At 43.4% G+C, this 26,568-nt stretch overlaps 1 protein-coding gene across 10 annotated transcripts in view; it reads left to right on the top strand.

The window, feature by feature from the left end:
• PRRC2C (proline rich coiled-coil 2C) overlaps positions 1-26,568 on the top strand; it is a 97,159-nt gene that overhangs the window by 9,310 nt on the left and 61,281 nt on the right. For all 10 annotated transcript variants that reach the window (XM_054979394.1, XM_054979388.1, XM_054979390.1 and 7 more), the window contains exons 2-4: positions 22,650-22,800; positions 23,888-24,065; positions 25,121-25,230. In XM_054979394.1, coding sequence (XP_054835369.1) covers positions 22,686-22,800; positions 23,888-24,065; positions 25,121-25,230 — 403 coding nt within the window. In that variant the 5' untranslated portion in view covers positions 22,650-22,685. The remainder of the gene's footprint in view (positions 1-22,649; positions 22,801-23,887; positions 24,066-25,120; positions 25,231-26,568) is intronic.

Below are 26,568 nucleotides of genomic sequence, written 5' to 3'. Positions count from 1 at the left end.
ACAGTGTTGAGAATTGCATATTACAAAAGAAGAATCTATATTGCATTATATTAAGGTGCATTTAGAGCAACATAGAAATTGCCACCCCCACTGTTTAACCCCCCTCGCTTCAGTTTGGTTTGGGTGATTCTCTGGTGTGATGTTGGTGCTCATAGGGGACAATGCAGAATGGCTAGTCAGACTGCTCAAGGGGTGCTGGATTTTGGGAGGGGGGTCATTTTTTTCTGTTGGGGTGTCTGGTGTATAGATTGTAATTGAGAGTGTGCCTGTGGCCATGGAAGCCATGACCCATGTGTTTCTGCAATGAGAGTTATTTTTCCCACAATAGAAACAAATGGGGTGGCTGGGGGCATCTTCTTTGTGGGGGGCCATAAAATGGTCCCCTAGGGTCCAATCTCCCTGAATTTTGGGGAGCCTTAGAGGACAGTTATAAGTAGGTCTACAGATTTGGTGGCTTTTGCTTGCAAAATGCCACCCCAGCCCCCTGGGTAGCTCCCTTGGATAGCTCCCAGGATCTCTCCCCTAGTTTTCCCCATAGGGAATAATGAAGATTGGAGGTGGTTGGGGGCACCTTCTTTGGGGGGGGGCATAAGATGGCCCCCGGTGTCCAATCTTTCTAAAACTTGGGGGGGGGGGGTCTTTAGAGGATAGTCAAGAGTATGTCCCCTGAAAATGTTGTAGATTTTTTTTTGTTTTTGCAAAATGCCACCCTCATGCCCCTGGGTATTTGCTAGCCACAAGCCAAGTGACAAGGGGACATGACTAGCTCCTCTTTAAATGCCTGGTGCAAAGAGGGGCTAGCAAACCCTAGGTGGGTTTGCTAGCCACAAGCCAAGTGACAAGGGGACATGGCTAGCCCCTCTTTAAATGCCCTCACAGTGGATCTGAGAGGGAACTCTGCCTCTCAGGTCCGCTGCCTGAGCAGCCTGGCCAGCCCTGTTTGGATGGCCTGGAAATTTGAACCGGCAACACGGGCCGCCCAGCAGAGGCCATGCCGCACCCTCCCCTCCACCCTGTGGATTGCAACCAGGCTGCCCAGGTAAGTCTGGAGGCTAGTGTTTTCCATTTTTCACCTCCAGTTCACTGTCATCTCTAGGTTAGACTACTGTAATGCGCTCTGCACAGGGCTTCCCTTGAATTTGATCCGGCGGTTGCAGCTGATCCAAAATGCAGTGGCGTGTGTCATCACCGCAGTGCCTAGAAGTGCACATATTATACCAGTACTGCGCCAGCTGCATTGGTTACCAGTAGAGCATGGAATCAAATCCAAGGTTTTAGTACTAACCTACAAAGTCCTATGCGGACTGGGACCTGCTTATCTTCGGGACCGCCTCTCCCCATATATGCGTCTGGCGGCAAACTGTTATTAGTGGTCCCTAGCCCCAGGGAGGCCCGCCTAGCATCAACCAGAGTCTTTTTGGTCCTAGCTCCAACCTCGTGGAACGCTCTGTCTAATGAGACCAGGGCCCGGAAGGATCTGTTATCTTTCCACCAGTCCTGTAAGATGGAGCTTTTCTGCCAGGTGTATGGTTGATGCTGGGCAGGGCCCCCGCCAACTGAAATAGGGTAGAATGGGGCCCTCTCTATCAGAACATCCACCTGCAAGTGACGTCTGAAAATGGACTAAAGTGAATTATTTGTGCTGCTTTGTATTTGTATTTTAAATATTTATATTGTATTTATTGTGATTTTAAATTGTGGAATGCAAAATAATCTGCTGGGAGCCTGCTGGTGTGAGAAGGGTGGAATAGATATTGAAACAAACAAACAAATAAATAAATACATTTTGAGTAGCCTCCATAATTTTCAGCAAAATTTTCATAACAACAGCAAAAAATTTTGCTGGCTCTTGAAGTTTACCTAATTTTACCGAGTAAAATTTGCCGTATCACGTCAGCAATACCAGATTGAGTTTGATGATACCATTCTATGCAATGGTCATCTTCAGATTGGATTACTGTAACTCGCTCTATTCAGGGCTTCCCTTGAGTCTGACCTGGAAATTACAGCGGGTCAAGAATGCTGCTGCCTGTGTCCTGATGGGTGTGCCTTTCAGGACACATGTAACTCCAGTTCTGTAGCAGCTACACTGGCTTCCCGTGGAGTTCCGGATCAGGTTCAGGGTTTTGGTATTAACCTATAAAGTCCTAAACGGGCTGGGACCAGCATACCTGAGGGACTGTCGCTTCCCATATACTCCCTGGAGGGTGCTGAGATCAGCTGGTAAGCACCTACTGGTGGTCCCTGACCCCAGGAAGGCTCAGTTGGCCTCAACCAGGGCCAGGGCCTTTTCAGTCCTGGCCCTGACCTGGTGGAACTCTGTCTGAGGACACCCGGGCCCACAAAGATCTTGTCTCCTTCAGGCGGGCCTGTAAGATGGAGATGTTCCGCCAGGCATATGGTTGAGTCCATCAGGGTTTCCACCAAATGAGCCTCTCTCCCGGTCTCCTTTATGTCTGTAGGGGGTATTGACCATCTACCCCCCCATATATAACGCATGGTTAAGCCGCACCTCCACCTCTGTCAGATGTGATATGATTTTTATACGGTGAGCAGGTGTTTTATTAGAAAGCTGTGTTAATTGATTGTGATTTTATCTTGTATATTTTATCTTCTGTTGTGACCCACCCTGAGCCCGCTTGTGGGGAGGGCGGGATATAAATATCTTACTATATAATTGAGTAAGCGTGTTTCAGAGAACTCACTTTATACCCTGGTGCACCACCAGAGGGCGCTGCCACGAAGGGAAGCTTAGGCAAGGCACCATGTCACTCCAGAAAACGTGCCACGGTGGGAAACCCAGGATGGGAGCAGGTGGCAATGCCCGCCTCCCGCTTTCACCTAACTGGTATTAGGAGTGAGGCAGGTGGCAATGCCCACCACCCAACTTAACCCAGCTGATATTAGGAATGGAACAGGTGGCAATGCCCACCCCCTGCCTTCACCCAGCTGGCATTAGGAGCGGAGCAGGTGGCAATGCCACCCCCACCTTTAAAAACCTGGTATTAAGGAGCGGAGAAGGTGGCAATGCCCTCCCCCCGCCTTAACCCAGTTGGTATTAGTAGCGGAGAAGGTGGCAATGTCTTCCCCCTAATTTAACCCAGCTGGTATCAGCAGCGGAGCAGGTGGCAATGCCCGCCCCCTTTGAACCAGTTGGGATCCGAAGCTTAGCAGTTGGCAGTGCCCACCCCCTGCCTTAACCCAGCTGGTATTAGGAGCGGAGCAGGTGGCAATGCCCACCCCCCATCTTAACCCAGCAGGTATTAGGAGCAGAGAAGATGACAATGCCCATCCTCCACCTTAACCAGCTGGTATTAGGAGTGGAGCAGGTGGCAATGCCCTCCCCTGCCTTAACCCAGCTGGTATAAGGAGTGGAGCAGGTGACAATGCCCATCCCAACCTTAACCCAGTTGATATTAGGAACAGAGTAGGTGGCAATGCCCACTCTCCGCCTCAACCCTGCTGGTATTAGGAGCAGAGCAGGTGGCAATGTCCACCGCCTGACTTAACCTAGCTGGTATTAGGAGTGGAGCAGATGGAATTTCCCCTCCTTCCTTAACACATCTGTTATTAGGAGCAGAGCTGGTGGCAATGCCATCCCTCACCTTAACCAGCTGGTATTAGTGGCGGAGCACTAATACCTTGATGTTTTTATGGCTGGTAATGTACTTGGCAGTTTTGGAGCCCCTCTTCAGGACAACCTTTTTCTCCCGTTTAAGACAAACTATGAGGGAAGAGGCCTTTAGATTTTGCCAATCCCATACCAGGGACACTAGCGAGACAGCATCTGCCCCCCTTCTCCCCCCCCCCAACAGACAACACCAAGCAGAGAGACAATGGCCCACCAAGGCAGTCCAGAGTCCACCCCGGGCAGACCCAGGAGCAAGGGCAAGGTTTGTGGGGGAATGTCCTCCGAAGGTGAGGATTGAGAGGAGGGTGAGTTCCTCTCTAAGGAGGAGGGAACAGAGATCACCATCCCCGGCCAAACGAATAGGCTGTTCAAAACGGAGGGCTTCTAGTGCTTATTGACCAAAGCCCCGGCTGCCCTGGATTTACAGGGGTACGCCAGAGGGGAAGAGGAAGAGCCTAAGGCTAGCAAGGCCTCTAGGCCCAGAGGATGGAGGGAATCCTTCCCCTGGCCAGTTGACCTCCACTCCAAATTCATCCTTATGGCCTATCCTTTCCAGGGTGACAAAGTTCGGAGAAATGCTGGATAAGGTCTTGGTGCAAACACGGGACAAAAAGAAGGCTCTACCCAGAACACTCAGAAGATCTGATGGACGCGTCTTTAATTCTCAGCCTTTTCATTCCCACCACTCCCTGGCCAGACGTTGCCGGGAGCCCAGACATTTTCTCCTGGAACAATAACGGACAAAGCTTCAAGCGAAACTCCTTTGCCTCTAGGTCCAACAGGCCTAATCAGTCTCGAGGGGACAGGCAAGATTTTGAAGCCAAAGTCCCAAAATCCTGACTTACCTCAGGGCCTGGTGGGAGGGAGGCTACTACAGTTCCATCAAACATGGGTAGAATCAAAGGTGGACCTTTGAAGTAGTCTCCAAGGGGTACTCCATCGAGTTCAAATCCCATCTACTGGGTCATTTCCTGAAGTCCTCGTTTTTGCAGGGACCCTCAGAGAATGCTTGTCTCCCTGAAAGCCTTACAACATTCTTTAAACATCAAAGCCATAGAGCCTATCCCCTATCAGGAGAGGGGCTTCAGAGTGTATTCCCTGTTCTTCACCATACCAAATAAAAAATGGGGACTGGTGAGCAATTCTGGACTTAAAGTTCATAGATCACTTCATCAAACTAATACATTTCCGCATGGAATCACTATGCTCCATTTCAGAAGCGGTTATATTCAGGGGTCTTTCTCACTTCCATAGACCTCACCAAGGTCATCCTCCACATTCCCATACATCCAAGCACCGTTACTTCTTAAGATTCAGCCTTGACAACCATCACTACCAGTTCAAAGCACTACCCTTCAGCCTGGCTACAGCTCCCAGACTCTTTTCGAAGGTACTTATCAGTCCCATCATTTGACTCAGAGAGAGGGGGATTCACATCCATCCATATCTCAGCAACATCCTTCTCAGGGCGGACTCCAGAGAGAGAGCCCTCCAAGACACCTGGGAGATAATCCACTGCCTGCAACGGCACGGGTTCCTGATAAACATGAACAAGTGTGCTGTTCTTCCCTCAAGAGAGGCTGGTTCATCTGGGTCTGACAATCGACATCAAGGAAGGATGCCTCTTTCTCCCTCAAAAACAACAACAAAAGAGGTCCAAAAGACCAAGGGGCTCATCAGATCCATGATCCGAAGCAGCTCCTTCTCGCTCACAACACTCTCCAAGCTGAGGGAGTCCTTAATAGCAAACTGCAAGGCCATCTATTGGGGATGTTTCCACTTCCTTCCTCCGACAATTTCTATTTCAGATCATATCCCAGTCCAACAGACTCGTACAGGTCTCATGGAAAGTCAAGGAGAGCCTCAAGTGGTGGTTACAGGATGCCAACCTTCAGCAAGGGAAAACTTTCCTGAGCCCTCACAGATTTCAAGTGTTCACAGATGCCAGGATGGGGGGCAACGTTGGAGAAGCAAATGGTTCAGGGCCTCTGATCCGAGGGGGAATCTCGGCTCCTCATCAACTTGCTGGAGATGCGAGTGATTCAGTTGGTTCTATCTCACTTTTCCAGGAGCGTAACAGGCACTCTGATCTGCATGGACAGCATGTCAGCCAAGGCCTATGTGAACAAATGGGGGCACTCGGTAAGGCAGTCGGTCCTCCAGACCTCACAAGGAGGCTGTCAAGATCATATCACAGACAGAAGTCCACCTGACATCCATCCAGGCGGAACACATCAAGTGTACAGACAACTCGCAGGCTGACTGGTTGAGCAGACAGACCATACAACCAGGAGAATGGTCCATCAAGCAGAAGGTTTTCCAGACAGGGATGAACCTTTTTGGTATTCTGATCATGGACCTGTTTGCATCTCATGTAAACAATCTGGTCGCCAGATATTTCTCCAGATACCTCCGCCCTCAGGCGGAGGACACTGATGCTCTCATCTCCCTCTGGTCCAAGGGCCTACTCTATGCCTTTTCTCTGATCCCTATCTTACTCAAGCTGCTGAGGAAAATCGCGGATCAGAACGTAGAGGTGATTCTGAGTGCACCATGGTGGCTGAGGAGACCATGGTTCTCCACACTCCAATCGATGTCCTCATCCCCTTCTCTTCATCTTCTGTCCATCCCAAATCTACTCCATCAGGGACCGATTGGCGCCCACACCCAGAATGGATGTGTCTGACCGCATGAAAGTTTAAAGGAACGCCCTGTTCAAACGGCTACCTCCCTCAAGTGGTCCATACTCTTGGACTCTAGGAAGAAACCAACCATCAAGATTTACTGGTGGAAAGCCTTCGTCAGATGGTCAAAGAGAAAGAAGGTGATCCACCTACACCTTTCTTGGCCGCAGTCCTAGGTTTCCTTCAGGATGGGCTAGACTCTGACCTCAAGCTGGCCACACTGCAAAAACAAGTAGCAGTCCTGGCATCCGTCCTTCATCTAAGCAATCTACAACACTATAATCATTCCTAGGTATACTGTAATTATATATGACATTTTCATGATTGTTTATATTGTTTATGCTATAATGTGTTTAATACATTAGAGTTCAGTGTTTTCTGTTAAACTTTAACTTGATATCCAAATACACATTTCTGTTTTTTTAATTTCAGTGCTTAGTTTTCCTCTTTCTCATATGACAAAACTGGAGAAATGAAAGGTTGCATAGGATGTAGCAGTTTGCAGCTGTCTTTCAAATACTCCGTATTTTCAGGTTTTCTTGGGGAAAATAATGCATTTATACTTATAAATTTCATAAATATGCCCAGTAATAAAATTTTATAAACTAGTGACTGTCCAGTTGTTTCTGGACTCAATTCAAAGTACCGATTCTTAACTCATGTCTTGACAAATTTTCTTTGGCTCTAGGAGGCAGCCTAATTTTTCAGTCTTCAGGGTTTTGTATTTTAATGACGATAGTTTATAGCTACTGCTACCACAAATCCTAATCCCTGGTTTCTCCTGATTTCATTAAAGCTATGACAAAATTGTTGATAAGTAAATACAGGGGTAACTCTGGTTGTCAACACCACAGCAAAAGTTAACCTCTAACTGTAACTTCACCCCAATTTCTCATAATTCCATTATTGCTTTAAAATGCTCTATTTAATTGCATATTGGAATCTGTTTAGAAAGCCTCTGGTTAAAAAATGAATTGATCTTCCACCAATGAATGTAAAGTTAAGTTTACATAAAACAAGCCACCAAAAGAAGATGCTTTGCCAGTGAAAATTATATTACCAAAGAACACTGGTGAGAGAGCTGGGGGGAAATTGGTTTATGAAGTTGCTAAAAGAGGAATCAGGGTTGGCTTTGGTTTCGTGTTGACTTCAAGGAGAAGGATGGTGACATCAGTCTTAACCATTAGTAGCTAGATGTGTGAGTGGTTTAATTTTGAGTGTCCTGTTTGTAACCTTACCACTGTGTGTTGTCTTAAATAAATGCTTACATTCTTTCACACTCCTAAGGGATCTCTATATGTTTTGTCATCCTAACAGATTTCTTTTTATCTGCTAATAAATTTCTGGTTTTCCCTACATTTCAGTATGAAGAGTAGTCTGAAAAGAGGGACTCAGGGAATGTGGTGGTTGTCTGGCCTGTGGCTCTTTAGATTGACTGTGCAGCACAACTTAGAGAGAGATGGGTTTCTTCTTGTATAGCATCTGTGAAGTGTGTTCCCTTCCTGTGTTAACATATTGGTGGTGACAGTTATGTTTATCATCCATGGAGTCTGAGGGGCTTGTAATGGGTAGTTTAGAGTGCTACCTCTGACAGTCCCTGTGGAAGGCAGTGCTATGTGCTAGGCTATGCTCTCGGAGTTGGTTGAACTTCATGTTTATTTATTTTTATGCCATATGACAACATATTCTGATGCAGAGTGATGCACTTTGTGCTTTCTCTGGCCATGACTAAGAAATGCTATAATAAAATTATTGCTGAAAATACAAGGCACCACAATGACCTTGTGCCTGGGATTTGTCAAGCTCTGTCTTACCTTTACAGTCCTTGAATTATATGTGGGCATAACAGCTTGTGGGAGCATTTTATTCATAGCAGAATTATAAGTAGTATAAATATGTCAAATTTGGAAACATATCAAAAGTCTTTCCAAGACTTTTGGCTTCCAGTGCTGGAATATCTTGCTGAACAAGAAGTGGTTCCAGCAAATCCATGTTTTCAAGATCTGATTTTTTTTGACGTCTGGGAATTCTCTAAATGTCTAATAATGCTGAGAGTTTGTATGGTTTTAGTAGGTTGTACATGTAGCTTATTCTGTTATTGTTAGTATTGAGCAGTTACCAATGTTGACACCATGTTGTGCAATAAATTTTAATTTAAATTTTTTTAAACTGAAACGTTATGGGCTATTTATGATGTCTTTCATTGTTATATTTGTAGTGGTCAGATAATGTATGCTGACATTAATAGTATATAAGGCACTGGCAGAGATGTAAAATTTCAAGACATTTTGAAACAATGGGAAAAGGGGGGCAATTGAAATAGGTGCAGTACTTTCCTATCAAACCCAAATTTTCTGTACTGCTTTAACAAAATTAAATGCATCACTTACAATGTAGAGTTATATATTGATACTGAACATTGCCTACTAGTAAGCAAGCAGCTACATTTTGTACCATTTGAAGTTTCTAAATTGTCTTCAATGTCAGCATCATGTAGAGCACATTAGAGTAATCCAGTCTGAAGCGTGGGTTAGCATACCCAAGTCAGCTGAGTCTAGAGACAACTTACAGACTCACTGTAAATGTGCATACAGAAGTTCAACTTTTCCCACCTGCATCATGCCCTGATTTATTGGGCTTTTCTCCACAGTGAACTTATTCCTCATTTTCTTAGCAGTGAATCCATAAGCACTGGAATCAGTTTGGGTACAGTTTTCCACACGTCTGCCCTCCATCTGGATTTTAACATTTGTGGAGTTGGTCTGTTTCTTCTTCACATGCCCTAAATAATCAAGATTTTCAAGCAAGAGTGCTGCATCGTCAGTGACATCACAGCACCCCTCCCCTTTTGTATGTTTAGTGCATGCTTGAGGCCCGCCCCCCCGGACTTTTGCAATTTTTTAAAAATATGTCTATTAAGATCTGACTTAATAGATGCAGCAGGTTCTCTGAATCTCCAGCTTTCATTTTAAAAAAAAGTGTCTAGCCCCTTCTGTTGTGGAGATAGCCTTTTTTCCTGATATCTCTGTAAGTGAAAGAGCTAGAGTCTAGCTTTTTTTTTTTTAAGTGAAAGCTGGGGATTCAGAGAATCTGCTGCATCTATTATTGCATTATTGCAATGTTAGATCGTTATAATGTTATGAAATTAATGATTTTTTTTTTAAAGATAGAAAGCGAAACCAGGTGGGGGAAGGAAGGCAGAAGGAGAGAAGAGTGGTTTAACTATGATGTACAACCAATCATCAGGAGGTGGGTGGGATGGGCAGGACAAACAGTACCGAAAGAAACATTCCACACAAGGAACAAAGGCTACTCAGAATAGACTTCAAAAAATAATCAGGATAAAAGTGGCCTCAAAAGAACCAGGGAAAACAAAAAAACAAAACAAAATGAAAACTAAAGACTGAAAAATGTGTGCAGAAATCAGGGGATAAATCAAAGCTGTATGGGGCCAGAACTGATGACAAAGGGAGACTGAAATCAACAGAGAGCAGTTCCTAGGATCCCTGTCTCATGTCTAAATAGACAGGATTCAAAGAGATGAGGGTCCCTTCCAGCCTAGTGTCAGAAATTAGGCTCTCTTCTCTGAATTAGTGGAGGGGCGGAGCGGGTGTCAACTATAGCTCTGGGGATTATATTAAGCTTCCAGTTGAGCAGGCAGTCTCCAACAAGCACTGCTAGACCTGCTGCATTTTCTCAACCAGGCAACACATGGAAGCTGCTAGCTGTTTTCCCTTGCTCTAGCAGAGAGACTCATATCTGTCAAGATTCATAGCAGTCATCAACCTGGCAAGTGCACCAAGGCTCACTGTGTCTTTGCATTGCTTTCTGTTCTTGGAGGAACTATTTGTAATCTAGTGGAATGGGGTATGTATTTATAGGACATTTGAAATAGATGACAAAACCCAGGTTTTTATCTGTTAAAAAAATCAGCTCTGGAAATACTATACCAGTCCTACTTCTTGGTTAACTACATTTGGCTTGTATACTAGCACACAAGTAGTGGAAATCTAATTTTTTACCTGGTTACTGTGCCACAATCAGCCTATGAATGATTCAGCAGTTGCTGACACAAGCCTTCTCTGTTGCTTGGCACCTCTTTAACAGTAAGAAAATGCTTATTCCCTTCCTTGTGCTTCAGTTTGTGCTTACCATTTGGTACATTTGCACGTCACATGTAGCTGTTGCTTCTTTCTGTTGAATGGTTACAACTATAGTTAAGTGGCTTTAATGGGCTTGGATTCAGACTTTATTCTGGAAAATGTGTGAATGTACACAAAAACAAGATTTCTCTGGAGCAGTTTGGCAGTGTATGCTGTGAACTTAATATGTGAACAAATCACATAGACTGCATGAATTCCAAGCTGTATTTTTTAAAAGCTTGTGCTAGGTATGAGGCTTGCATTTCCCTCTTCCTCTGACTATTAGTCCTGAATAACAGTTTCACTGGCAAACTACTCAAATTAATTATTGGCAGAGAGATGGGAAAATTTAAATGATGTAATGACAACTTATCAGTTAACATCTGATGTCTTTGAAAGAACAATGGAACCTTGTCAGGTGCTCAGGATCACCTGTCATATTCAGTGCTGCCGCCCCCTGCCCCCCCCCCGCAGCTGATGCTGTTGGGGTGATTCTGTTATTTGAACCAGGGGGAGAAACTGGGAACGGGAGGTATTTGTTCCTGTTGTAATCTCTCCCAAGCCTGGGAGCCTGCTTGACCTTGAGCAGTCCATGAAATACACAGCCTGTTTTCCTGTTTGCAGAGTTAAAGGACTGTTAGGAGAAAGGAGGGGGGGAATTAGGAGTAACTTTGGGGAACCTATATCTGCTTGATACTTGTCTGTAGCCGCCCGTCCTAGCAAGGATGGTGTAAGTGTATGATACTGGCATCTTATCAATAAAGAACTTTTACTAATGAAATAAAGTCTCTTGAGAGTTGCGTGACATCCTTACACCTTGAGGTACTGTTTTCTTAATGTATGAGAGCTGACCATGCATTTGATTTTAAATTAAGGGGAGCTTCCTAGAGCATTGACTGTCATAACTAAAGAATAGTAAAAAAACATGGGTGCCCTGAATAAAAATTGTTGTACAGTTCATAGTCTGGCTTAATTGATTATTTGTTTAGGGAAATACAATAGCAAACAATATGGAAGGATGTAATTAGTAGAAAATCCATATTACATCAAGACTTCAACTTGAGGAGATGTTGTGGTTAGTCCACAATCTTGCAAAGAACTGCAAATCACATAATGTTATCCCAAGTAATTGTGAGCCATAATGATTTTTTTAGAGAAAGTAAACAGTGACACGAAGTGTGTGCATGTGTGTACACACACGCACAGTTGTTCATCGTTGTGTCTTCTGTGAAGTCCCACATGGGAACTGTGCATGTGCAGGCCAGCTGTGGATGTATCAAAGCTCCAAAAGGTGCGAGACACTCGCTCAGCCTTTTTGCACGTTTTTTGAGTGAGCGCGGCTATAAAAGGCAGGGTGAGCGGATCCCTCCCTCGGTTCTTTAGCCACTGCTGAAAAAGGATGTACTTCAGGCTCCTCCTTGAATCCGAGCAAGAAGAAAACAAAGTGAGAAGATGACTTCTAAAGCACTTTTCAAGAAGTGCCTCAAGTATGGATCCAAGATGCCCCAATCTGATGGGCACAAGAAATGCCTTATGTGCCTAGGAGAGGCATACGATACAGTGCACTGTGGCAGGTGTAAACAGTTCATGCCTAAGGCCTGACATGAATGAGCATTGCGCCTAAAAGCATTATGGGAGTCAGCCCTCCAAGGTGTATCTGACTCAGGTTTCTAAGGCCGCTAATAAAGGACCGCAGTGCCCAGAACTGGCCTCCTTGGTACCTCCAATTTCAGTTCCAAGTGCTGACAGTATGAACCAGTCGGTTCCTAAAGATTCCAGTCCATTTTGGTCTTCATCCGCGCTGCTGTCAAAGAAAGCCAACTGAAGGCATATTGAAAAGCACCCAACTCCAAAACTGCGCCAAAAAAAAAAGATCCTCAGCTTTGGCTTCATTCACCTCGATGGCATCAAGCCTGCCTGCGACTTCGAGAACTCCTTCACCAACTCCTAAGCACTGATCAGCTTCAGTTCATTCTGTCCTAGAGGGCGAGATTCTAGACCTCATGGATATAGGAGCAACTTTATCTCAGTTACTGCTGTCCCCAGTGTGTCCTGTACAGAAGGAAGCAGGTTCCTTGGCTCCAACAGACATTGAGAGTTGTCTAGAGCTTGTGAGAAATCACAGACACCCATGGGTTCCATACCCCTATGAGTCTCATAGAATCATAGAGTTGGAAGAGGCCATACAGACCATCTAGTCCAACCCCCTGCCCAGTGCAGGATCAGCCTAAAGCATCTCTGACAAGTATTCATCCAGCCTCTTCTGGAAAACTGCCAGTGAGGGGGAGCTCACCACCTCCCTAGGCAGCTGATTCCACTTTTGAACTACTCTGACCATGAACAAGTTTTTCCTAATATCCAGCCAGTACCTTTGTGCATGTAATTTAAGCCCATTGCTTTGGATCCTATCCTCTGCTGCCAACTGGAACAGCTCCTTTCCCTCCTCCAAATGACAGCCTTTCAAATATTTAAAGAGAGCAATCATGTCCCCCCTCAACCTCCTCTTCTCCAAACTAAACATTCCCAAGGCCCTCAGCCTTACCTCATAGGGCTCAGTCTCCAGACCCCTGATCATTCTCATTGCTCTCCTCTGCACCCTCTCGATTTTGGCCACATCCTTTTTGAAGTGAGGCCTCCAGAACTGCACACAATACTCCAGGTGTGGCCTGACCAAGGCAGTATAGAGAGGGGCTATGACCTCCTGCGATTTCGACGCTATGGCCCCTTTGATACAACCCAAGATTGAATTAGCCTTTTTTGCCACTGCATCACACTGACTGCTCATATTTAGTTTACAGTCCACTCTTACCCCCAGATCCCTTTCACATATACTACTGCCCAGAAGTGTATCCCCCATCCAGTATTTGTTCTTCCCATTTTTGTGGCCCAGATGTAATACTGTGGACTTGTCTTTGTTGAATTGCATCCTATTCACAGCTGCTCACTTCTCCAGAGTATTCAGGTCTTGTTGAATTTTAATTCTATCTTCTTGGGTGTTTGCTACTCCTTCCAATTTGGTATCATCAGCAAATTTAATGAGCAGCCCTTCCACTCCTTCATCCAGATCATTGATAAAAATATTGAAAAGTACCGGGCTTCTTATCATTACTATGCCTGTGACATGGGAGGATCTCTAGGTCTCTATCCTCTGTCTCACTCCTACTTGCACAATGACTACTACCCTGCAGAACCTCGTCCTTCAGTCATGAAGGCAAGGCTGACCTCAGTTCCTTCAGGAATTCCTGAAGACACTGGGTCTATTGAACTGACACTTGATCCACCAACGCATCCTGATGATGGCTCTGACTGGTTCCTACATGGCATCTGAGCCATCCCCTCCTGAATGTATTACAGCGGAGTCTGCTGTGCCTCCCGCTGAATATCTTTGCCTCTACTCTGAGCAGCAAGGTCATTGGAAATTGAAGTGACTTGTTTGGTTCCGACATTGTCGGATCCAGTCTTCAAGGTTCTCCACTCAGAGGCAATGGGCCCAGTGGCATTCACAATCATGCAAGGAATGATTAATGATATGAAGGAGGTCTGGTTGACTACGGCATCCGTGCCAATGACCTCAAAAAAGTTAGATAACCTCTATAAGACCAAGCAAGACAGGGCTGTGTTCCTGTTCAATCACCCTCCTTAATTCCATCGTTACAGAAACCCTGCAAAAAAAAAAGGTCTTCCATGGGGTGATGGTCATTCTGCTCCCACAAATAAAGAGGGCAGGAAGCTTGGTATTTTGGGGAGAAAGGTTTATGCCTCATCAGCCCTAAATTTCCATATTGGCAATTATGAGGCCATTATGACCAGGTACCAATTGTTTCTTTGGAACAAGATTGGCCCTTACTTAAGTCTCATTCCTGATGAGAAACAAGTGTCTTGCAAAGGTACTCCAGGGAGAAGCCCTTCGGCTCTCTAAAAGAACAAATTCTCATTGCAAGACACATTGAGGATTGCTCTGCACAAGCTGTTGCCTCAGCCATCGTAATTCGGAGGCATGCGTGGCTTAGAACCACTACATTAGCTCCACACCATAGATTAAGGGTTGAGGACCTATCCCTTGAAGGGAATGATTTTTTCTTGTCAATTACTGATGATGTCCTCAAAAAAAAAAGATAAGGTGACTGCTGGGTCCCTAGGTATTACTTTGGTCATACCTTACAACAGGGGTCATCTCGTAGAAAAAGAGCTGCAGGAACTCATTAGCGTAACTCATTAGCATATGCCATGCCCCTTGAGATCACCCAAAATGTGTCATTAGCATAATTGATTTGCATATGCCACACACCCTGACATCATTGGAAGTGTGTCAAAAGGCAACGCCCACCCCTCAGGCTCCACCCAAAAAATCTACAGGTATTTCCCAACTCAGACATAACAGTAAAAACAGTGTGTTTCTATAGTGTTTTTCTAGACAGATTAGAGCTCACCACAGAGGAGAAAGCCAGCAAAACAGATTTTTAAAAATTAATGTTGCAAGTGCACACTGTACATCTGGGGAGGGGGGACATAACACAGTGTGTTAGAGCTTTTCTACACAGATTAGAGCTCAGAGAACAAAGCTAGCAAAACAGATATGGGGAGGGGGGAGAGATACCATCGCTTGCAGGCCCGGAGGAAAGAGGCGCAGGCCCAGCTCCAAGGGCCGCCACGGGCCTCCTCGACTGGCCAGAAGGACGGCCCGCGCAGGCTGCAGCGGCACCAGCTCTGGAGGCCGCTGCATGCCACCCTGACTGGCCAGCAGGCCGGGAGGTCGGGCTGCGCAGGCCGCAGCTGCACTGCCTGGCCGTGGGTCCAGGTCTAGAGGCTGCGTGTGCCGCCTTGACCAGCCAGTAGGCCAGGAGGATGGGCTACACTGGCTGGCTGTGGGACCGGCTCTAGAGGCCGCGCGCATGCTACCTCGACCGGCCAGCAGGCCAGAAGGATGGGCCGCACCAGCTGTCTGCGGTGCCAGCTCTAGAGGCTGCATGCGCTGCCTCGACTAGCCAGCAGGGCAGGAGGATGGGCCGCGCAGGCTGCAGTGGCCCAGGGAGGAAAAGGAGTCATGTGGGTGGGTCCACCACCCATGTGATCTCTTTTCAGACATTCCAGAATGGCCTTCTGGTGCATTTCCCCTCAAAATGAGCCCTGCCTTACAAGCACCGATTTCCTTCCTTATCCTCACTACAACCCCAGATACAATTGGTTTCCTTATGAATCCGCTCAACGTTTCCCTCGGAACCAGCAACATGCTACTTCCACGGTTCCATCCAGCCAACTTCAACAAAGGTCAAAAAGAGTCCAGTAGCACCTTTAAGACTAACCAATTTTATTGTAGCATAAGCTTTCGAGAATCAAGTTCTCTTCGTCAGATGCATGATGCAGAGACTGATGCATGATACAGATACAGTCTCTGTATCATGCATCTGACGAAGAGAACTTGATTCTCGAAAGCTTATGCTACAATAAAATTGGTTAGTTTTAAAGGTGCTACTGGACTCTTTTTGATTTTGCTACCACAGACTAACACGGCTAACTCCTCTGCATCTTCAACAAAGGTATTACCGTCATAAGTCGAAGGATGGTTCCAATTCCTTCAAAGAGCACTTGGGTTCCACCAAACGGAGATTTTGATGCCAAGTCTTTTGAGTCTCAAAAGACTGAATCAAAAAGCGTTTGAGGGTGCTAATAAACCTGGGAAGTACCTGGCATGGCAATTGAAGAAGGAAAGGGAAAAGAAGATAATAAATAAAATTTGCGAAGATAACAAAACGTATTTGGAGCAGGCTACCATTAGTAGAGCCTTTTATAAATTTGACGCTAAGCTGTATAATAAAAAAGAAGTAAACAAAGAATCAATAGCGTCATATTTGGAAAAAACCAAACTTCCAGAAATCTCGGAAGCTTGGAGAAATAAGTTGAATAGTGAAGTAACTGACGAGGAAATAAGTAAGGCAATACAATCTGCAAATCTAGGAAAGGCGCCAGGGCCAGATGGACTTACGGCTAAATTCTATAAGACAATGGCTAATGAACTGGCACCATTCCTAAAAGAGGTGATGAATGGGGTTTTAAGGGATCAAAGGATTCCAGAAACTTGGAGTGAAGCGAATATATCATTGATCCCAAAAGAGGGCCAGGACCTGACTAATGTGAAAAATTATAGACCTATATCGCTACTCAACAATGACTATAAAATTTTTGCGAAGATATTGGCGGAGAGATTGAAGGGGTGGCTCTCGGAAGTCATAGAGGAGGAACAAGCAGGCTTTTTGCCAGACAGACAAATAAGAGACAACTTAAGGACAGTGATCAATGCTATTGAATATTATGACAAGCGTTGTGACAAAGAGGTTGGTTTCTTCTTTGTTGACGCTGAAAAAGCGTTTGACAATTTAAACTGGGACTTTATGTTTGCCACTATGGAAAAGCTACAATTGGGAGAAAGATTCATCAGAGCAATTAAGGAAATTTATAGAGACCAGACTGCAGCAATTGTGGTGAATGATGAATTGACCAAGAAATTGACGATAAGTAAAGGAACAAGACAAGGTTGCCCGTTATCTCCATTGTTGTTCATTTTAGTATTGGAGATTCTGATGATACAAATACGTCAAGATGATGAAATTCGTGGAATAAAAATAAAGGACTATTCATATAAGGTCAGAGCATTTGCGGATGACATAATGTTAATTGTAGAGGACCCATTGGAGAACATGCCAAGAGTGATAGATAAGATCAAGGAGTTTGGAGACTTGGCAGGTTTCTTCATTAACAAAAAGAAGTCAAAGATATTATGCAAAAATATGACTAAGCAGAAACAACAATTGTTAATGGAAACAACGGATTGTGAAGTAACAAGTAAAGTGAAATATTTGGGAGTCGAATTAACTGCAAAGAACATAGATCTATTCAAAAACAATTATGAAAAACTATGGACTCAGATAGAGAGAGACTTGATTAAATGGAATAGATTGAATTTGTCATGGTTGGGCAGGATTGCAGCAGTTAAGATGAATGTGTTACCAAGAGTAATGTTTTTGCTACAGACAATACCAATCATCAGAGACTCCAAACAATTTGAAAAATGGCAGAGGAAAATATCAGATTTTGTTTGGGCAGGCAAGAAGCCTCGAGTGAAAGTGAAAGTTTTACAAGATGCAAAGGAAAGAGGCGGAATGCAACTGCCCAATCTGAGACTTTATCATGATGCAATCTGCCTAGTTTGGTTGAAAGAATGGATGACATTAAAGAACAAGAAACTATTAGCCCTAGAGGGATATAAAAAAATATTTGGATGGCACGCATATTTATGGCATGACAAAGTAAAGGTCAACTCGATGTTCCTGCATCACTTTGTTCGGAGAAGTCTATACACAATCTGGAAGAAGTACAGAATTTATCTACAAGAAGGAACCCCTTTGTGGGTGGTTCCATATGAGGTGATAGACCCGAGAGCTGTTGATAATGAACAACAATGTTTAACGTATAAAGAAATAACTAAAACTGAAGCATCCAAACTTAGAATAAAGACACAAGAGGAACTATCACCTAACTACGATTGGTTCCAGGATAGACAGATCAGAGACTTATATAATTCGGACTCTGTAAAGGGAGGTATACGAATAGAGAATTCGGAACTAGAGCAGACCCTTCTTAAAGAAGATAAGAAAAGAATATCCAAGGTATACCAAGTACTGTTGAAGTGGTATACCGAGGATGAGATAGTTAAAACACAAATGGTGAAATGGGCTATAAACTTTAATAAAGAAATAACAATGGAGGCATGGGAATACTTGTGGAAAACTACAATGAAGACAACGACATGTATTAATATCAAAGAGAACATTTATAAAATGATCTATCGTTGGTACATGACACCAAAGAAGATTGCGCTAGGGAATTTGAATACTTCTAATAAATGCTGGAAATGTAAGAAGCATGAGGGCTCCCTCTATCATATGTGGTGGTCGTGTGAGGTAGCCAGGCAGTACTGGGGGGAAATAATAAGAGAAATGAGTGAAATTTTACAATTTCAAATTAATAAGAACCCAGAACTCCTGCTACTGAACTTGGGAATGGAGGGAATTCCAGCCCAACACAGGACGTTGATATTTTATATGACAGCAGCAGCTAGACTTTTGTATGCGCAAAAATGGAAAGTACAAGAAGTGCCAACTATTGAAGATTGGACTTACAAATTGCTGTATATGGCTGAAATGGACAAGATGACAAGAAAATTGAGAGATCTGGACTCAGGGCAGTTCAACACAGACTGGGAGAAGCTGAAACAATACCTGGAGAAGAAATGGGAGGTGGGAGGAAAACTGTGGCAGTTTGAGAACTACTGAAGTATTGAAGTAGAGGGGGGAGACTTTACCGGAGGGAGAAGAGATAAATGTGAATTAATAAGAAGTCAGATTAATAGATTGACATATATATAGATATATATAGGTTAACAAACAGAACATAGAGAAAATAATTAATTATAAGGACTAAATATAAGGAGCGATTAACTAACAATATTTTCTTTTTTTTCTGACAAGTTTTGTACCAAACTGAATGTCTGAAGATATAGATGGGTCAAATTGATTGATTACGTGAGGAGAGATATATAGAACTATTATAAAAAGATAGAATGAGTAATATATATAGAGAATAAGTCAAATTGTTTGATATAAACGAATGTATGATCTATATGGTTTGTGATATATAGAAATACCTGAAATTGAAAAATTGGGATAAATTGTTTATCTAAGATGGAAACAAAGGCTTACAGTTTGGGCATATAATGTTAAAAATAGTTAAGGATGTACTGCTTAGAATAATGGAGAATATATATTTGTTTTAGATAGAGGAAGCTAATAAAAGTAAGGGAAAGGGGACAAAGGGTTGGAAAGCTGTTGGAAGTCAACAAAAAGGGGGGGGGAAAGGGAGGGGGTTAGAGATGAAAAAATTGGGGAAAATTGAATGTAAATGTGGAAATAATGGATTCTAACCCAATAAAAATTTTTCAAAAAAAAAAAAAGAGAGTTTGATGCCAAGTCATCTTCCCCCCTCCCTATTGGTCAATCCCTGCTCTTATCTGCATGGGAGAAAATCACCCAGGATCTCTGGGTATTGTCAGTAGTTCAGGAAGGTTGCTCCTTAGAGTTCAAATCCATTCCTCCAAACGTTCGTCCCCAAACGAACCCTTCCCTGCCTCAGGCACTTTTGGTGAAGGAGATACAGCGCCTGTTGCTGAAACAAGCAATAGAACTGGTTCCATCTTCTAGTTCCAACAGAGTTTATTCCCACTATTTCATGGTGAACAAAAGGTCAGGGGACTCCTGCCACATTTTAAATCTCCATTTTGTAAAGAAGTTTATTTTTCCAAAAACTCAGAATGTTATTGTTAGAAGATGTTTATCCCTCTTAGAAGATCACTGTTGGTTCATTACTGTAGATTTGAAGGACGCTTACTTTAATGTCCCAATAAATGTTTGTTACAGAAAATACTTCCATTTCCAGTGAAATTCCAGAAGGTACCAATGCAAGGTCCTTCTTTTCAGCCTTTTCTTTGCCCCTCACGTGTTCACGAAGGTTATGTCAGTAGTGGTTGGTCATCTCAGGGACAAAAGTTGCACCGTATTTCCCTGTCTGGACAACTGGCTTATTGTAGTCCAGGCCAAAGAGTCTGTCTCTCATCAGACCTCATTAGTACTGTCAACCCTCCCAACAATTGGGTAAAAGGGTCAATTTGGAGAGATCTTTCCTAATTCAACAGAGGGTAACATTTGTTGGAGCAGTGTTGGATTCCACACTAGCTTGGGTTTTTCCCACCAAAGAAAATAACTCGGTTCCAAGTCACTCTGAACTCCAAAGTGCAAGAGAAATCCAAAAACAGTTAGATTTTATGGCCTCTCTGATGCTGATAGTAGCCTTTGCCAGACTTCAGCTCTGGCTGTTGCAAAATTGTACAACCTGTACAATCGAGGATTATTCATAGATCACTGTCATGGTGTAACGATGAACGGAACTTAATGGTAGGGACCCACTCTGTTCCAACCCCATTCACCTTTCCATCTTTAGAGACTCCTCCCTGTCGGGTTGCAGGGTTTACTCCAAAGACAATCAAGTGAAGGGGCTCTGGTCTCAACATGAGTCCAAGTTACACGTCAACCTTCTGGAACTAAGGGCTATTTGGTTTACTCTTAAAATCTTCCTCCACCGCGTCAGAGGCAAGAATGTTCAGATATGCACAGGCAACACAACTACCATACATTATCTGAACAAGCAGGGGAGCACGGTCTCTCTGTCCCTCTCCAAAGAGTCCTCCCTGATTTGGGAATGGGCAATCCAGCATCAGTTTTCCCTTACAGCCATCCATATTGCTGGGAAAGACAACACTCTGGCAGATGCCTTGAGTTGGTCCAAGGACCTCAATTATGAATGGTACATCCATATAGATTTCTTTCAACCCTTATTCCTACAGTGGGGGTTTCCCACCATAGGTTTCTTTGCTGCTTCACTCAATGAGAGGTGCCCCCAATACTGCTCTTGAGCAGGCAAGGGAAAGTTGTCCCTAGGAGATGCTTTTCATATATCTTGGTCAGACAATCTATTTTATGCCTTCCTTCTTTTCCCTCTCATGACTTTGACACTCAGCAAAATGATGAGGGAAAGGGTATCAACAGTTGTAATTGCCCTTTACTGGCCAAGACAGGCTTGGTTCTCCACCCTGTCCAGAATGTCATAGGGAAGGACGAAGCGGTTTCTGCTGTCACCAACCCTTCAGGACAACGTGATTCTTCACCATGATTTAGAAACACTGAAGCTGACAGCTCGGCTTGTGTCCCTTCTGGAATTGAATTCTCTTCCCCAGTTGGGAACATATTTTCACAGGTCAGAAAACCTTGCACCTGGAAGTCATACTCTGGCAAGTGGAAACGTTTCTCCCTTTGGGCTTTTGAACAGGGCTTAGCCCTTTGTTCGGCACCCTTGCCATCTATCTTAGACTATCTGGTCCTGTTAAAGAACCAAGGACTCTCTAACTTCTCTGTGAAGGACCATTTGGCAACCATCTTGGCCTGTCATGACGTAAAGGGTGGGTCCCTTTTCTCAACTGGAATGCAAATCTTTCCTTAAAGGGTTGGCTACTGTTTACCCTCTAGTGTCACTCCTCAGTGGAGCCTATCTTTGGTTTTAGAAGTTTCCATGCATAAGCCTTTTGAGCCTCTAGCTACCTGTTCCTAACAGCCAAGACAGCCTTTGTAGTGGCCATAACATCAGCTAGGAGGGTGAGTGAACTGCAAGCCCTGAGGTATGATCCATCTTTCCTCAGAATGTTTGCAGACAAAGTGTCCTCTGTTCCAGCCTCCACTTCCTACCCAGGGTAGTCTCTGCTTTCCACTTCAACCAAGACATTACTCTACCTGTGTTGAGTTCACTGGTCTAACCTAATAAAGCTGGTTTATTTTAAGATGATTAGCTTGCAGATTTGGCCTTTCCATCATACAGAACTGCATCTTTGTCTCCTCCCCCAAGTATTTTGTTTTGCTTAATATCCAGCATGAGGAAGACTTAAGTTGCTTACTACTTGTAATGTTTTAATTGGTCCTAATTAAGGTATTACCCCATTGCCTTTTGTATCAGATGCTGGAGAGCATAATGTGTATAATGCATTTCTTTAGTGGTGACAGTCTAGTTAACTGAAATACTCTGTTGAATATTTTTAATAGCATACAGTGAGGTGTTCTGGTTCCTATTTCTTACCTTACCGAAGCATACTTATCTTTTTCAGTTGTATATATTTACATAATAACTTGTCTTCCTTAATAAACTGGAATCTACTTTCCCCCTTGAATGTTTCATTTAATTGCAGCTGTATTTTTTAAAAAGCTGGGAGGAATTGGAAAAAAATCAAAGCCTACCCTCTGCCAAATCTTATATATTTAAACTATAGTTTTCTTCCAGTCCCAAAGAAACAAACATACTGAAGTGCCCTCCGTGGCAGCCGGTTTGTGATGGGTTCCTCTACACCTTTTCAAAATTGTAAATATGCTCACACAGTCAGTGGAATTGGGGACCCTTGCCCTAGAATTTTTATCCTTTGCACTCATCCACCCTCAGATTTTTCTGATATCTGAACAAATGTTAGCATGTCTGATTATTGTATCAGTGGAGACTGTATGGATTTTCTGCCTAAGTGGTTTCTTTTCCTTTTATTTTGAGGGGTAAGCAAGGGAGTGCCAGATTCGATGAATTGAAATGTCGGAAAAGTCAGGCCAGAGCACAAAAGCAAAGGATGGAAAAACCAAATATGCTACCCTTAGTCTGTTTAATACTTACAAGGGAAAAGCTCTGGAAACACAGAAGGCTACAGGTATGTAAACTGCACTGAGCTGCTACTCTGTTTTAGAAATATGTACTTGTTTGAATGATTAAAGTATTTCATCTGAGCGTAACTGGTTGTTTAGAACTTAAAAACATTTTTTGCATTCCTGGGTATTAGAGATAAGTACTCTTACTTAGTTTGAAACCACTTTTCCTTGCTAGATAGCTGCTTTTCCTACTTTATACCTCTGACAAAACCACACATGCTTTTTAGTCATGTTTACCCGTATAGCTCTTCCTCAAGCATTACCTTTGCAAGAGCAGGAAAATGAAAACAGGAAGAAAATAAAAGTGAAACAGTGGCTTGGATCCAAAGGCTCATGTTCTGATAACCATGGAGCTTCATACAAGCAGAATAGGCATATTTTGCTGGAGGAAGCATCTACCATTAATGGAACAGAATCATTGCAGCAACAAATTACTATGATTATAATGGTGTTTGGCGAGTGTTTGCAAATGCTAGCCAACAGTTCTTCATTGCTTTTTGTCCTGTAATACCTGGGTCAACCTTCAGCTCCAACAAGTTTTAAAAAGCAAAAATAAAGCAAGGAGAAGTAGTAGCCAGATCTTTTAAAAGCCAGTTTTTAAAGGCTGTTGTGTGACATAGGCAAGTGGTTGACTCTTCCTATTTGGAGATGCCGGAAGTTTTAGCAGGTGGCCAGTAGGAGATGCTTTGCTGTACTGTTAGGCTTGCCCCAGTCTGTTGAAGAGTTAGTGAGTAAGCAGCCCTCCCTTGCTAGCCTTGCTAACAAATGCTTTCATGGTGAAATAAAAGTGAAGCCTGGCATCTGTATAGTGGCATTCTTGGATTCAGATGATATTTGATGGCAGTCACATAATAGGTATTGAAATGACAATATTTAACTGGTCGAAAGACCTGTATGTCAATGCTAGGTGGAGAGATTCCCCTCATAGTTTTTCAGTGATGGTGGACTTGTAATAAGCTTTTTAAAATCAGCTAGGGATTTCTAACTTTAGGAGTTTTACTGAGAATTGTGTTTCTTTGAAGAACTCTTTACAGCTACTTCAATATGATCGCAAATTCACAGTTCATAATGTTTTTCCTTGGGATATAGTTACCACACGCCATGGATTACAGAGTCTTGGGAAAGTTGCCATTTCACGGAGGATGCCTCCCCCTGCTAACCTTCCCAGTCTGAAAGCAGAAAACAAAGGCAATGATCCTAACATAAACATTGTGCCTAAAGATGGCACAGGATGGGCTTCTAAACAAGAGCAGCATGAAGAAGAAAAGTAAGTGAAAGAGATTCTCAGTCGGTATAGCTGCATATGTCACCTGAATATATTAGAGGATCATGGGAGAACGGACGTAGAATGGTGGTCTTTAACATTTGGGTTGCAGAGCACCATCTGCTAAGTCATGAGCCACTTCAGTAATTTATTGCTTACCTGGATTTGAAGGTCCTGCTGCTATTATGCATGCATAAAAAGCAAGAGCACCCTGCTTCCAACCTCTGTTTTCATTCTGAGAAGAGCAGCAGGACAGCAACGCTAGTTCATGTAGCAGTAAAGAAAATCTCCACTGGTTCTCTTCCGTGGCTCTGACCTGGGGCTTCTCTCTCACTATGTTTGCCTCCTGGTGCTCAGCTATATTACCTGTCCCTCATTTTCTTGGCTTGCTACTCAAGGTCCTTGTCTCACCATTTATGAGGTCTTTATTCTGGCTTTTGTCTTCCTGTCATGTGGCTGTGATGTCTGGCACCTTGCTTTCATGTGTTTACCATTTAAGTCAACAGCACTAACAGTTTTATCTGTTCTTCCTCTCATTGGCTCTATTGTAAATAAATATAGGTTCATTCTTTACTACAAGGGTAGGGAAACTCTCTCATGACCAAAGTATGAACAGATTAACTCATTCTTTTTCTTCCCTGAAGAATGTGTTAAACATTTTTAAAAGAGGGAGAACTCCCCAGTTTGATACAAGGCGGATTCATATAAACTTCCAAGGTCAGTTATTCTGCAGTCTTTCCTGCCAGTCCTACAAAACAGCTTCAGCAACAAGAGAAGTTTGCTAGGAAATTCTCTGCTATAGGCTGCTCTTGAGAAATTATAAGGAAGCAATGGCCAAAATAACTGCCTCTCACATACTGTCCTGGAATCCCGCAATAGGTTGTGCATTATCCCCCCTTCCCCCAAACACATGCACTGCAGATGCTTTCTTTAATAACTCAAAAATCAGACAGCCTGTTTAAACTCTCCAGTTGATAATATCTATTTTTAACCCCTACTTTCTCAAACAGTTTTGCCTTGAGGCTTGTTTCTTCAGCCATTATTTCCTCTTGTTTCAGACAGCCGGAAGTGCCACAGACCCAGCCAAAGCCTGTAGTTCCTGCTCCTCCAGAAGTAACTCCTGTTGCCAAATCATGGGCCAATACCAAGCAAGGTGGGCAGGGAGATGGTAAGTGGAGATAATGTGGGCCAGACCAGTGGGCTACCAGTTCTGCTTTACATTCCTATACTTATACTTTTTAGGACAGCCAGGAATAATATAAGATAAAGTGCTTGATTTGGGGAAATTCTTCAAGCCTGTAGCTATTACATTCTGAAGGCTTCCAGAGGGAATTTTTAAACAGGCCACTTTATAGACAAATGAAAGACGATTGGTTGGATCTGTTGATCCTAAGGAGCTACATTTCAGAGAACTCGGCCAGAAGTGGAGGAGGAAGGTGGGGAACTCCTACTTGCTTCACTCCACTGGTGCTGCTTTGGATGCAGTGCAGATTCTGAAATGTATAATACCTTGATGAAATTGAAATTGTGCTGGAGCAAAACAACCATGTTTCTCAGAGAGTAAGAAGAAAGATAAAAGTTGGTGGAGTTACAAAGACTTCTGGTTTAAAACAACTCTTGTAGTGTTTTTCTACATCCTTCTATAGACATCTCAAAGTAGCTTATCATTTAAACTGCTAGCACTGAAGTATGAGTAAATCCTACAACAGTTGATGATGGTCACGCTGTCTGGCGGGAAACTTTGCAGCTCTTTTACATGAGTGAGCCTTTTTATCCATTGCAGTTACAGGACCATGCGGTTTGCCCAGTAGTAACATACTTTTGGGACAAAACATATGCACTACTTGTTGATTGCTTGCATAAATTCAGTCTAGTAGCAACTGATGCCTGTATTCTCTAATGTTACAACAATATCTCCCAAACTTGTACTACCTGGGACAGTTGTTGCTGGATAAAAATAAAAAATAAACTCTACTTTTACACTGCCAAAGATGGGTGATATACACATACGTATGCATATGTGAGTATATACCCATACATATGTGTATATTACATCATGGTCTACGTGCTGGGAATGAGAGAATCATTACAAGACATCTGTTATCTGAGCATAATGCATGCATCTAGTATGCCTCTAGTGATGTAATCTGATTGCTTGTGTTGCTTTTATTATCTTGTACCAATGAGATGTCCTCTTGGAGTAGAACTTCCCTGCTATATCCCACTTAATGCCCCCCTTTTGTTCTTAGAAGTTAAAAAAATCATCAGGAATAACATAGGAGGCAGTGTGGGTCTACAGTGAGATGGAGCAAAAATTGGCATTCCCCTCTTCCAAAGAAAGCAGCACCTTTCGTTCTTCTGAACCAAGTGATTAAATATAAGCCACTGTATAGAAACTTTGTGATCAAGTATTCGTTGGTGCATCTGTGTAGAGCAGATTTTAGTACTTGTTTTATGTCTTCAGCATTTTTCAGCACTGTCCAGTTCCACGTTCTTTAAAATTGTA

This window comes from Eublepharis macularius, chromosome 5 (genome assembly GCF_028583425.1).
Source record: "Eublepharis macularius isolate TG4126 chromosome 5, MPM_Emac_v1.0, whole genome shotgun sequence".
NCBI classification, from domain to species: domain Eukaryota; kingdom Metazoa; phylum Chordata; class Lepidosauria; order Squamata; family Eublepharidae; genus Eublepharis; species Eublepharis macularius.
This window is presented reverse-complemented; position numbering and strand designations above follow the sequence as displayed.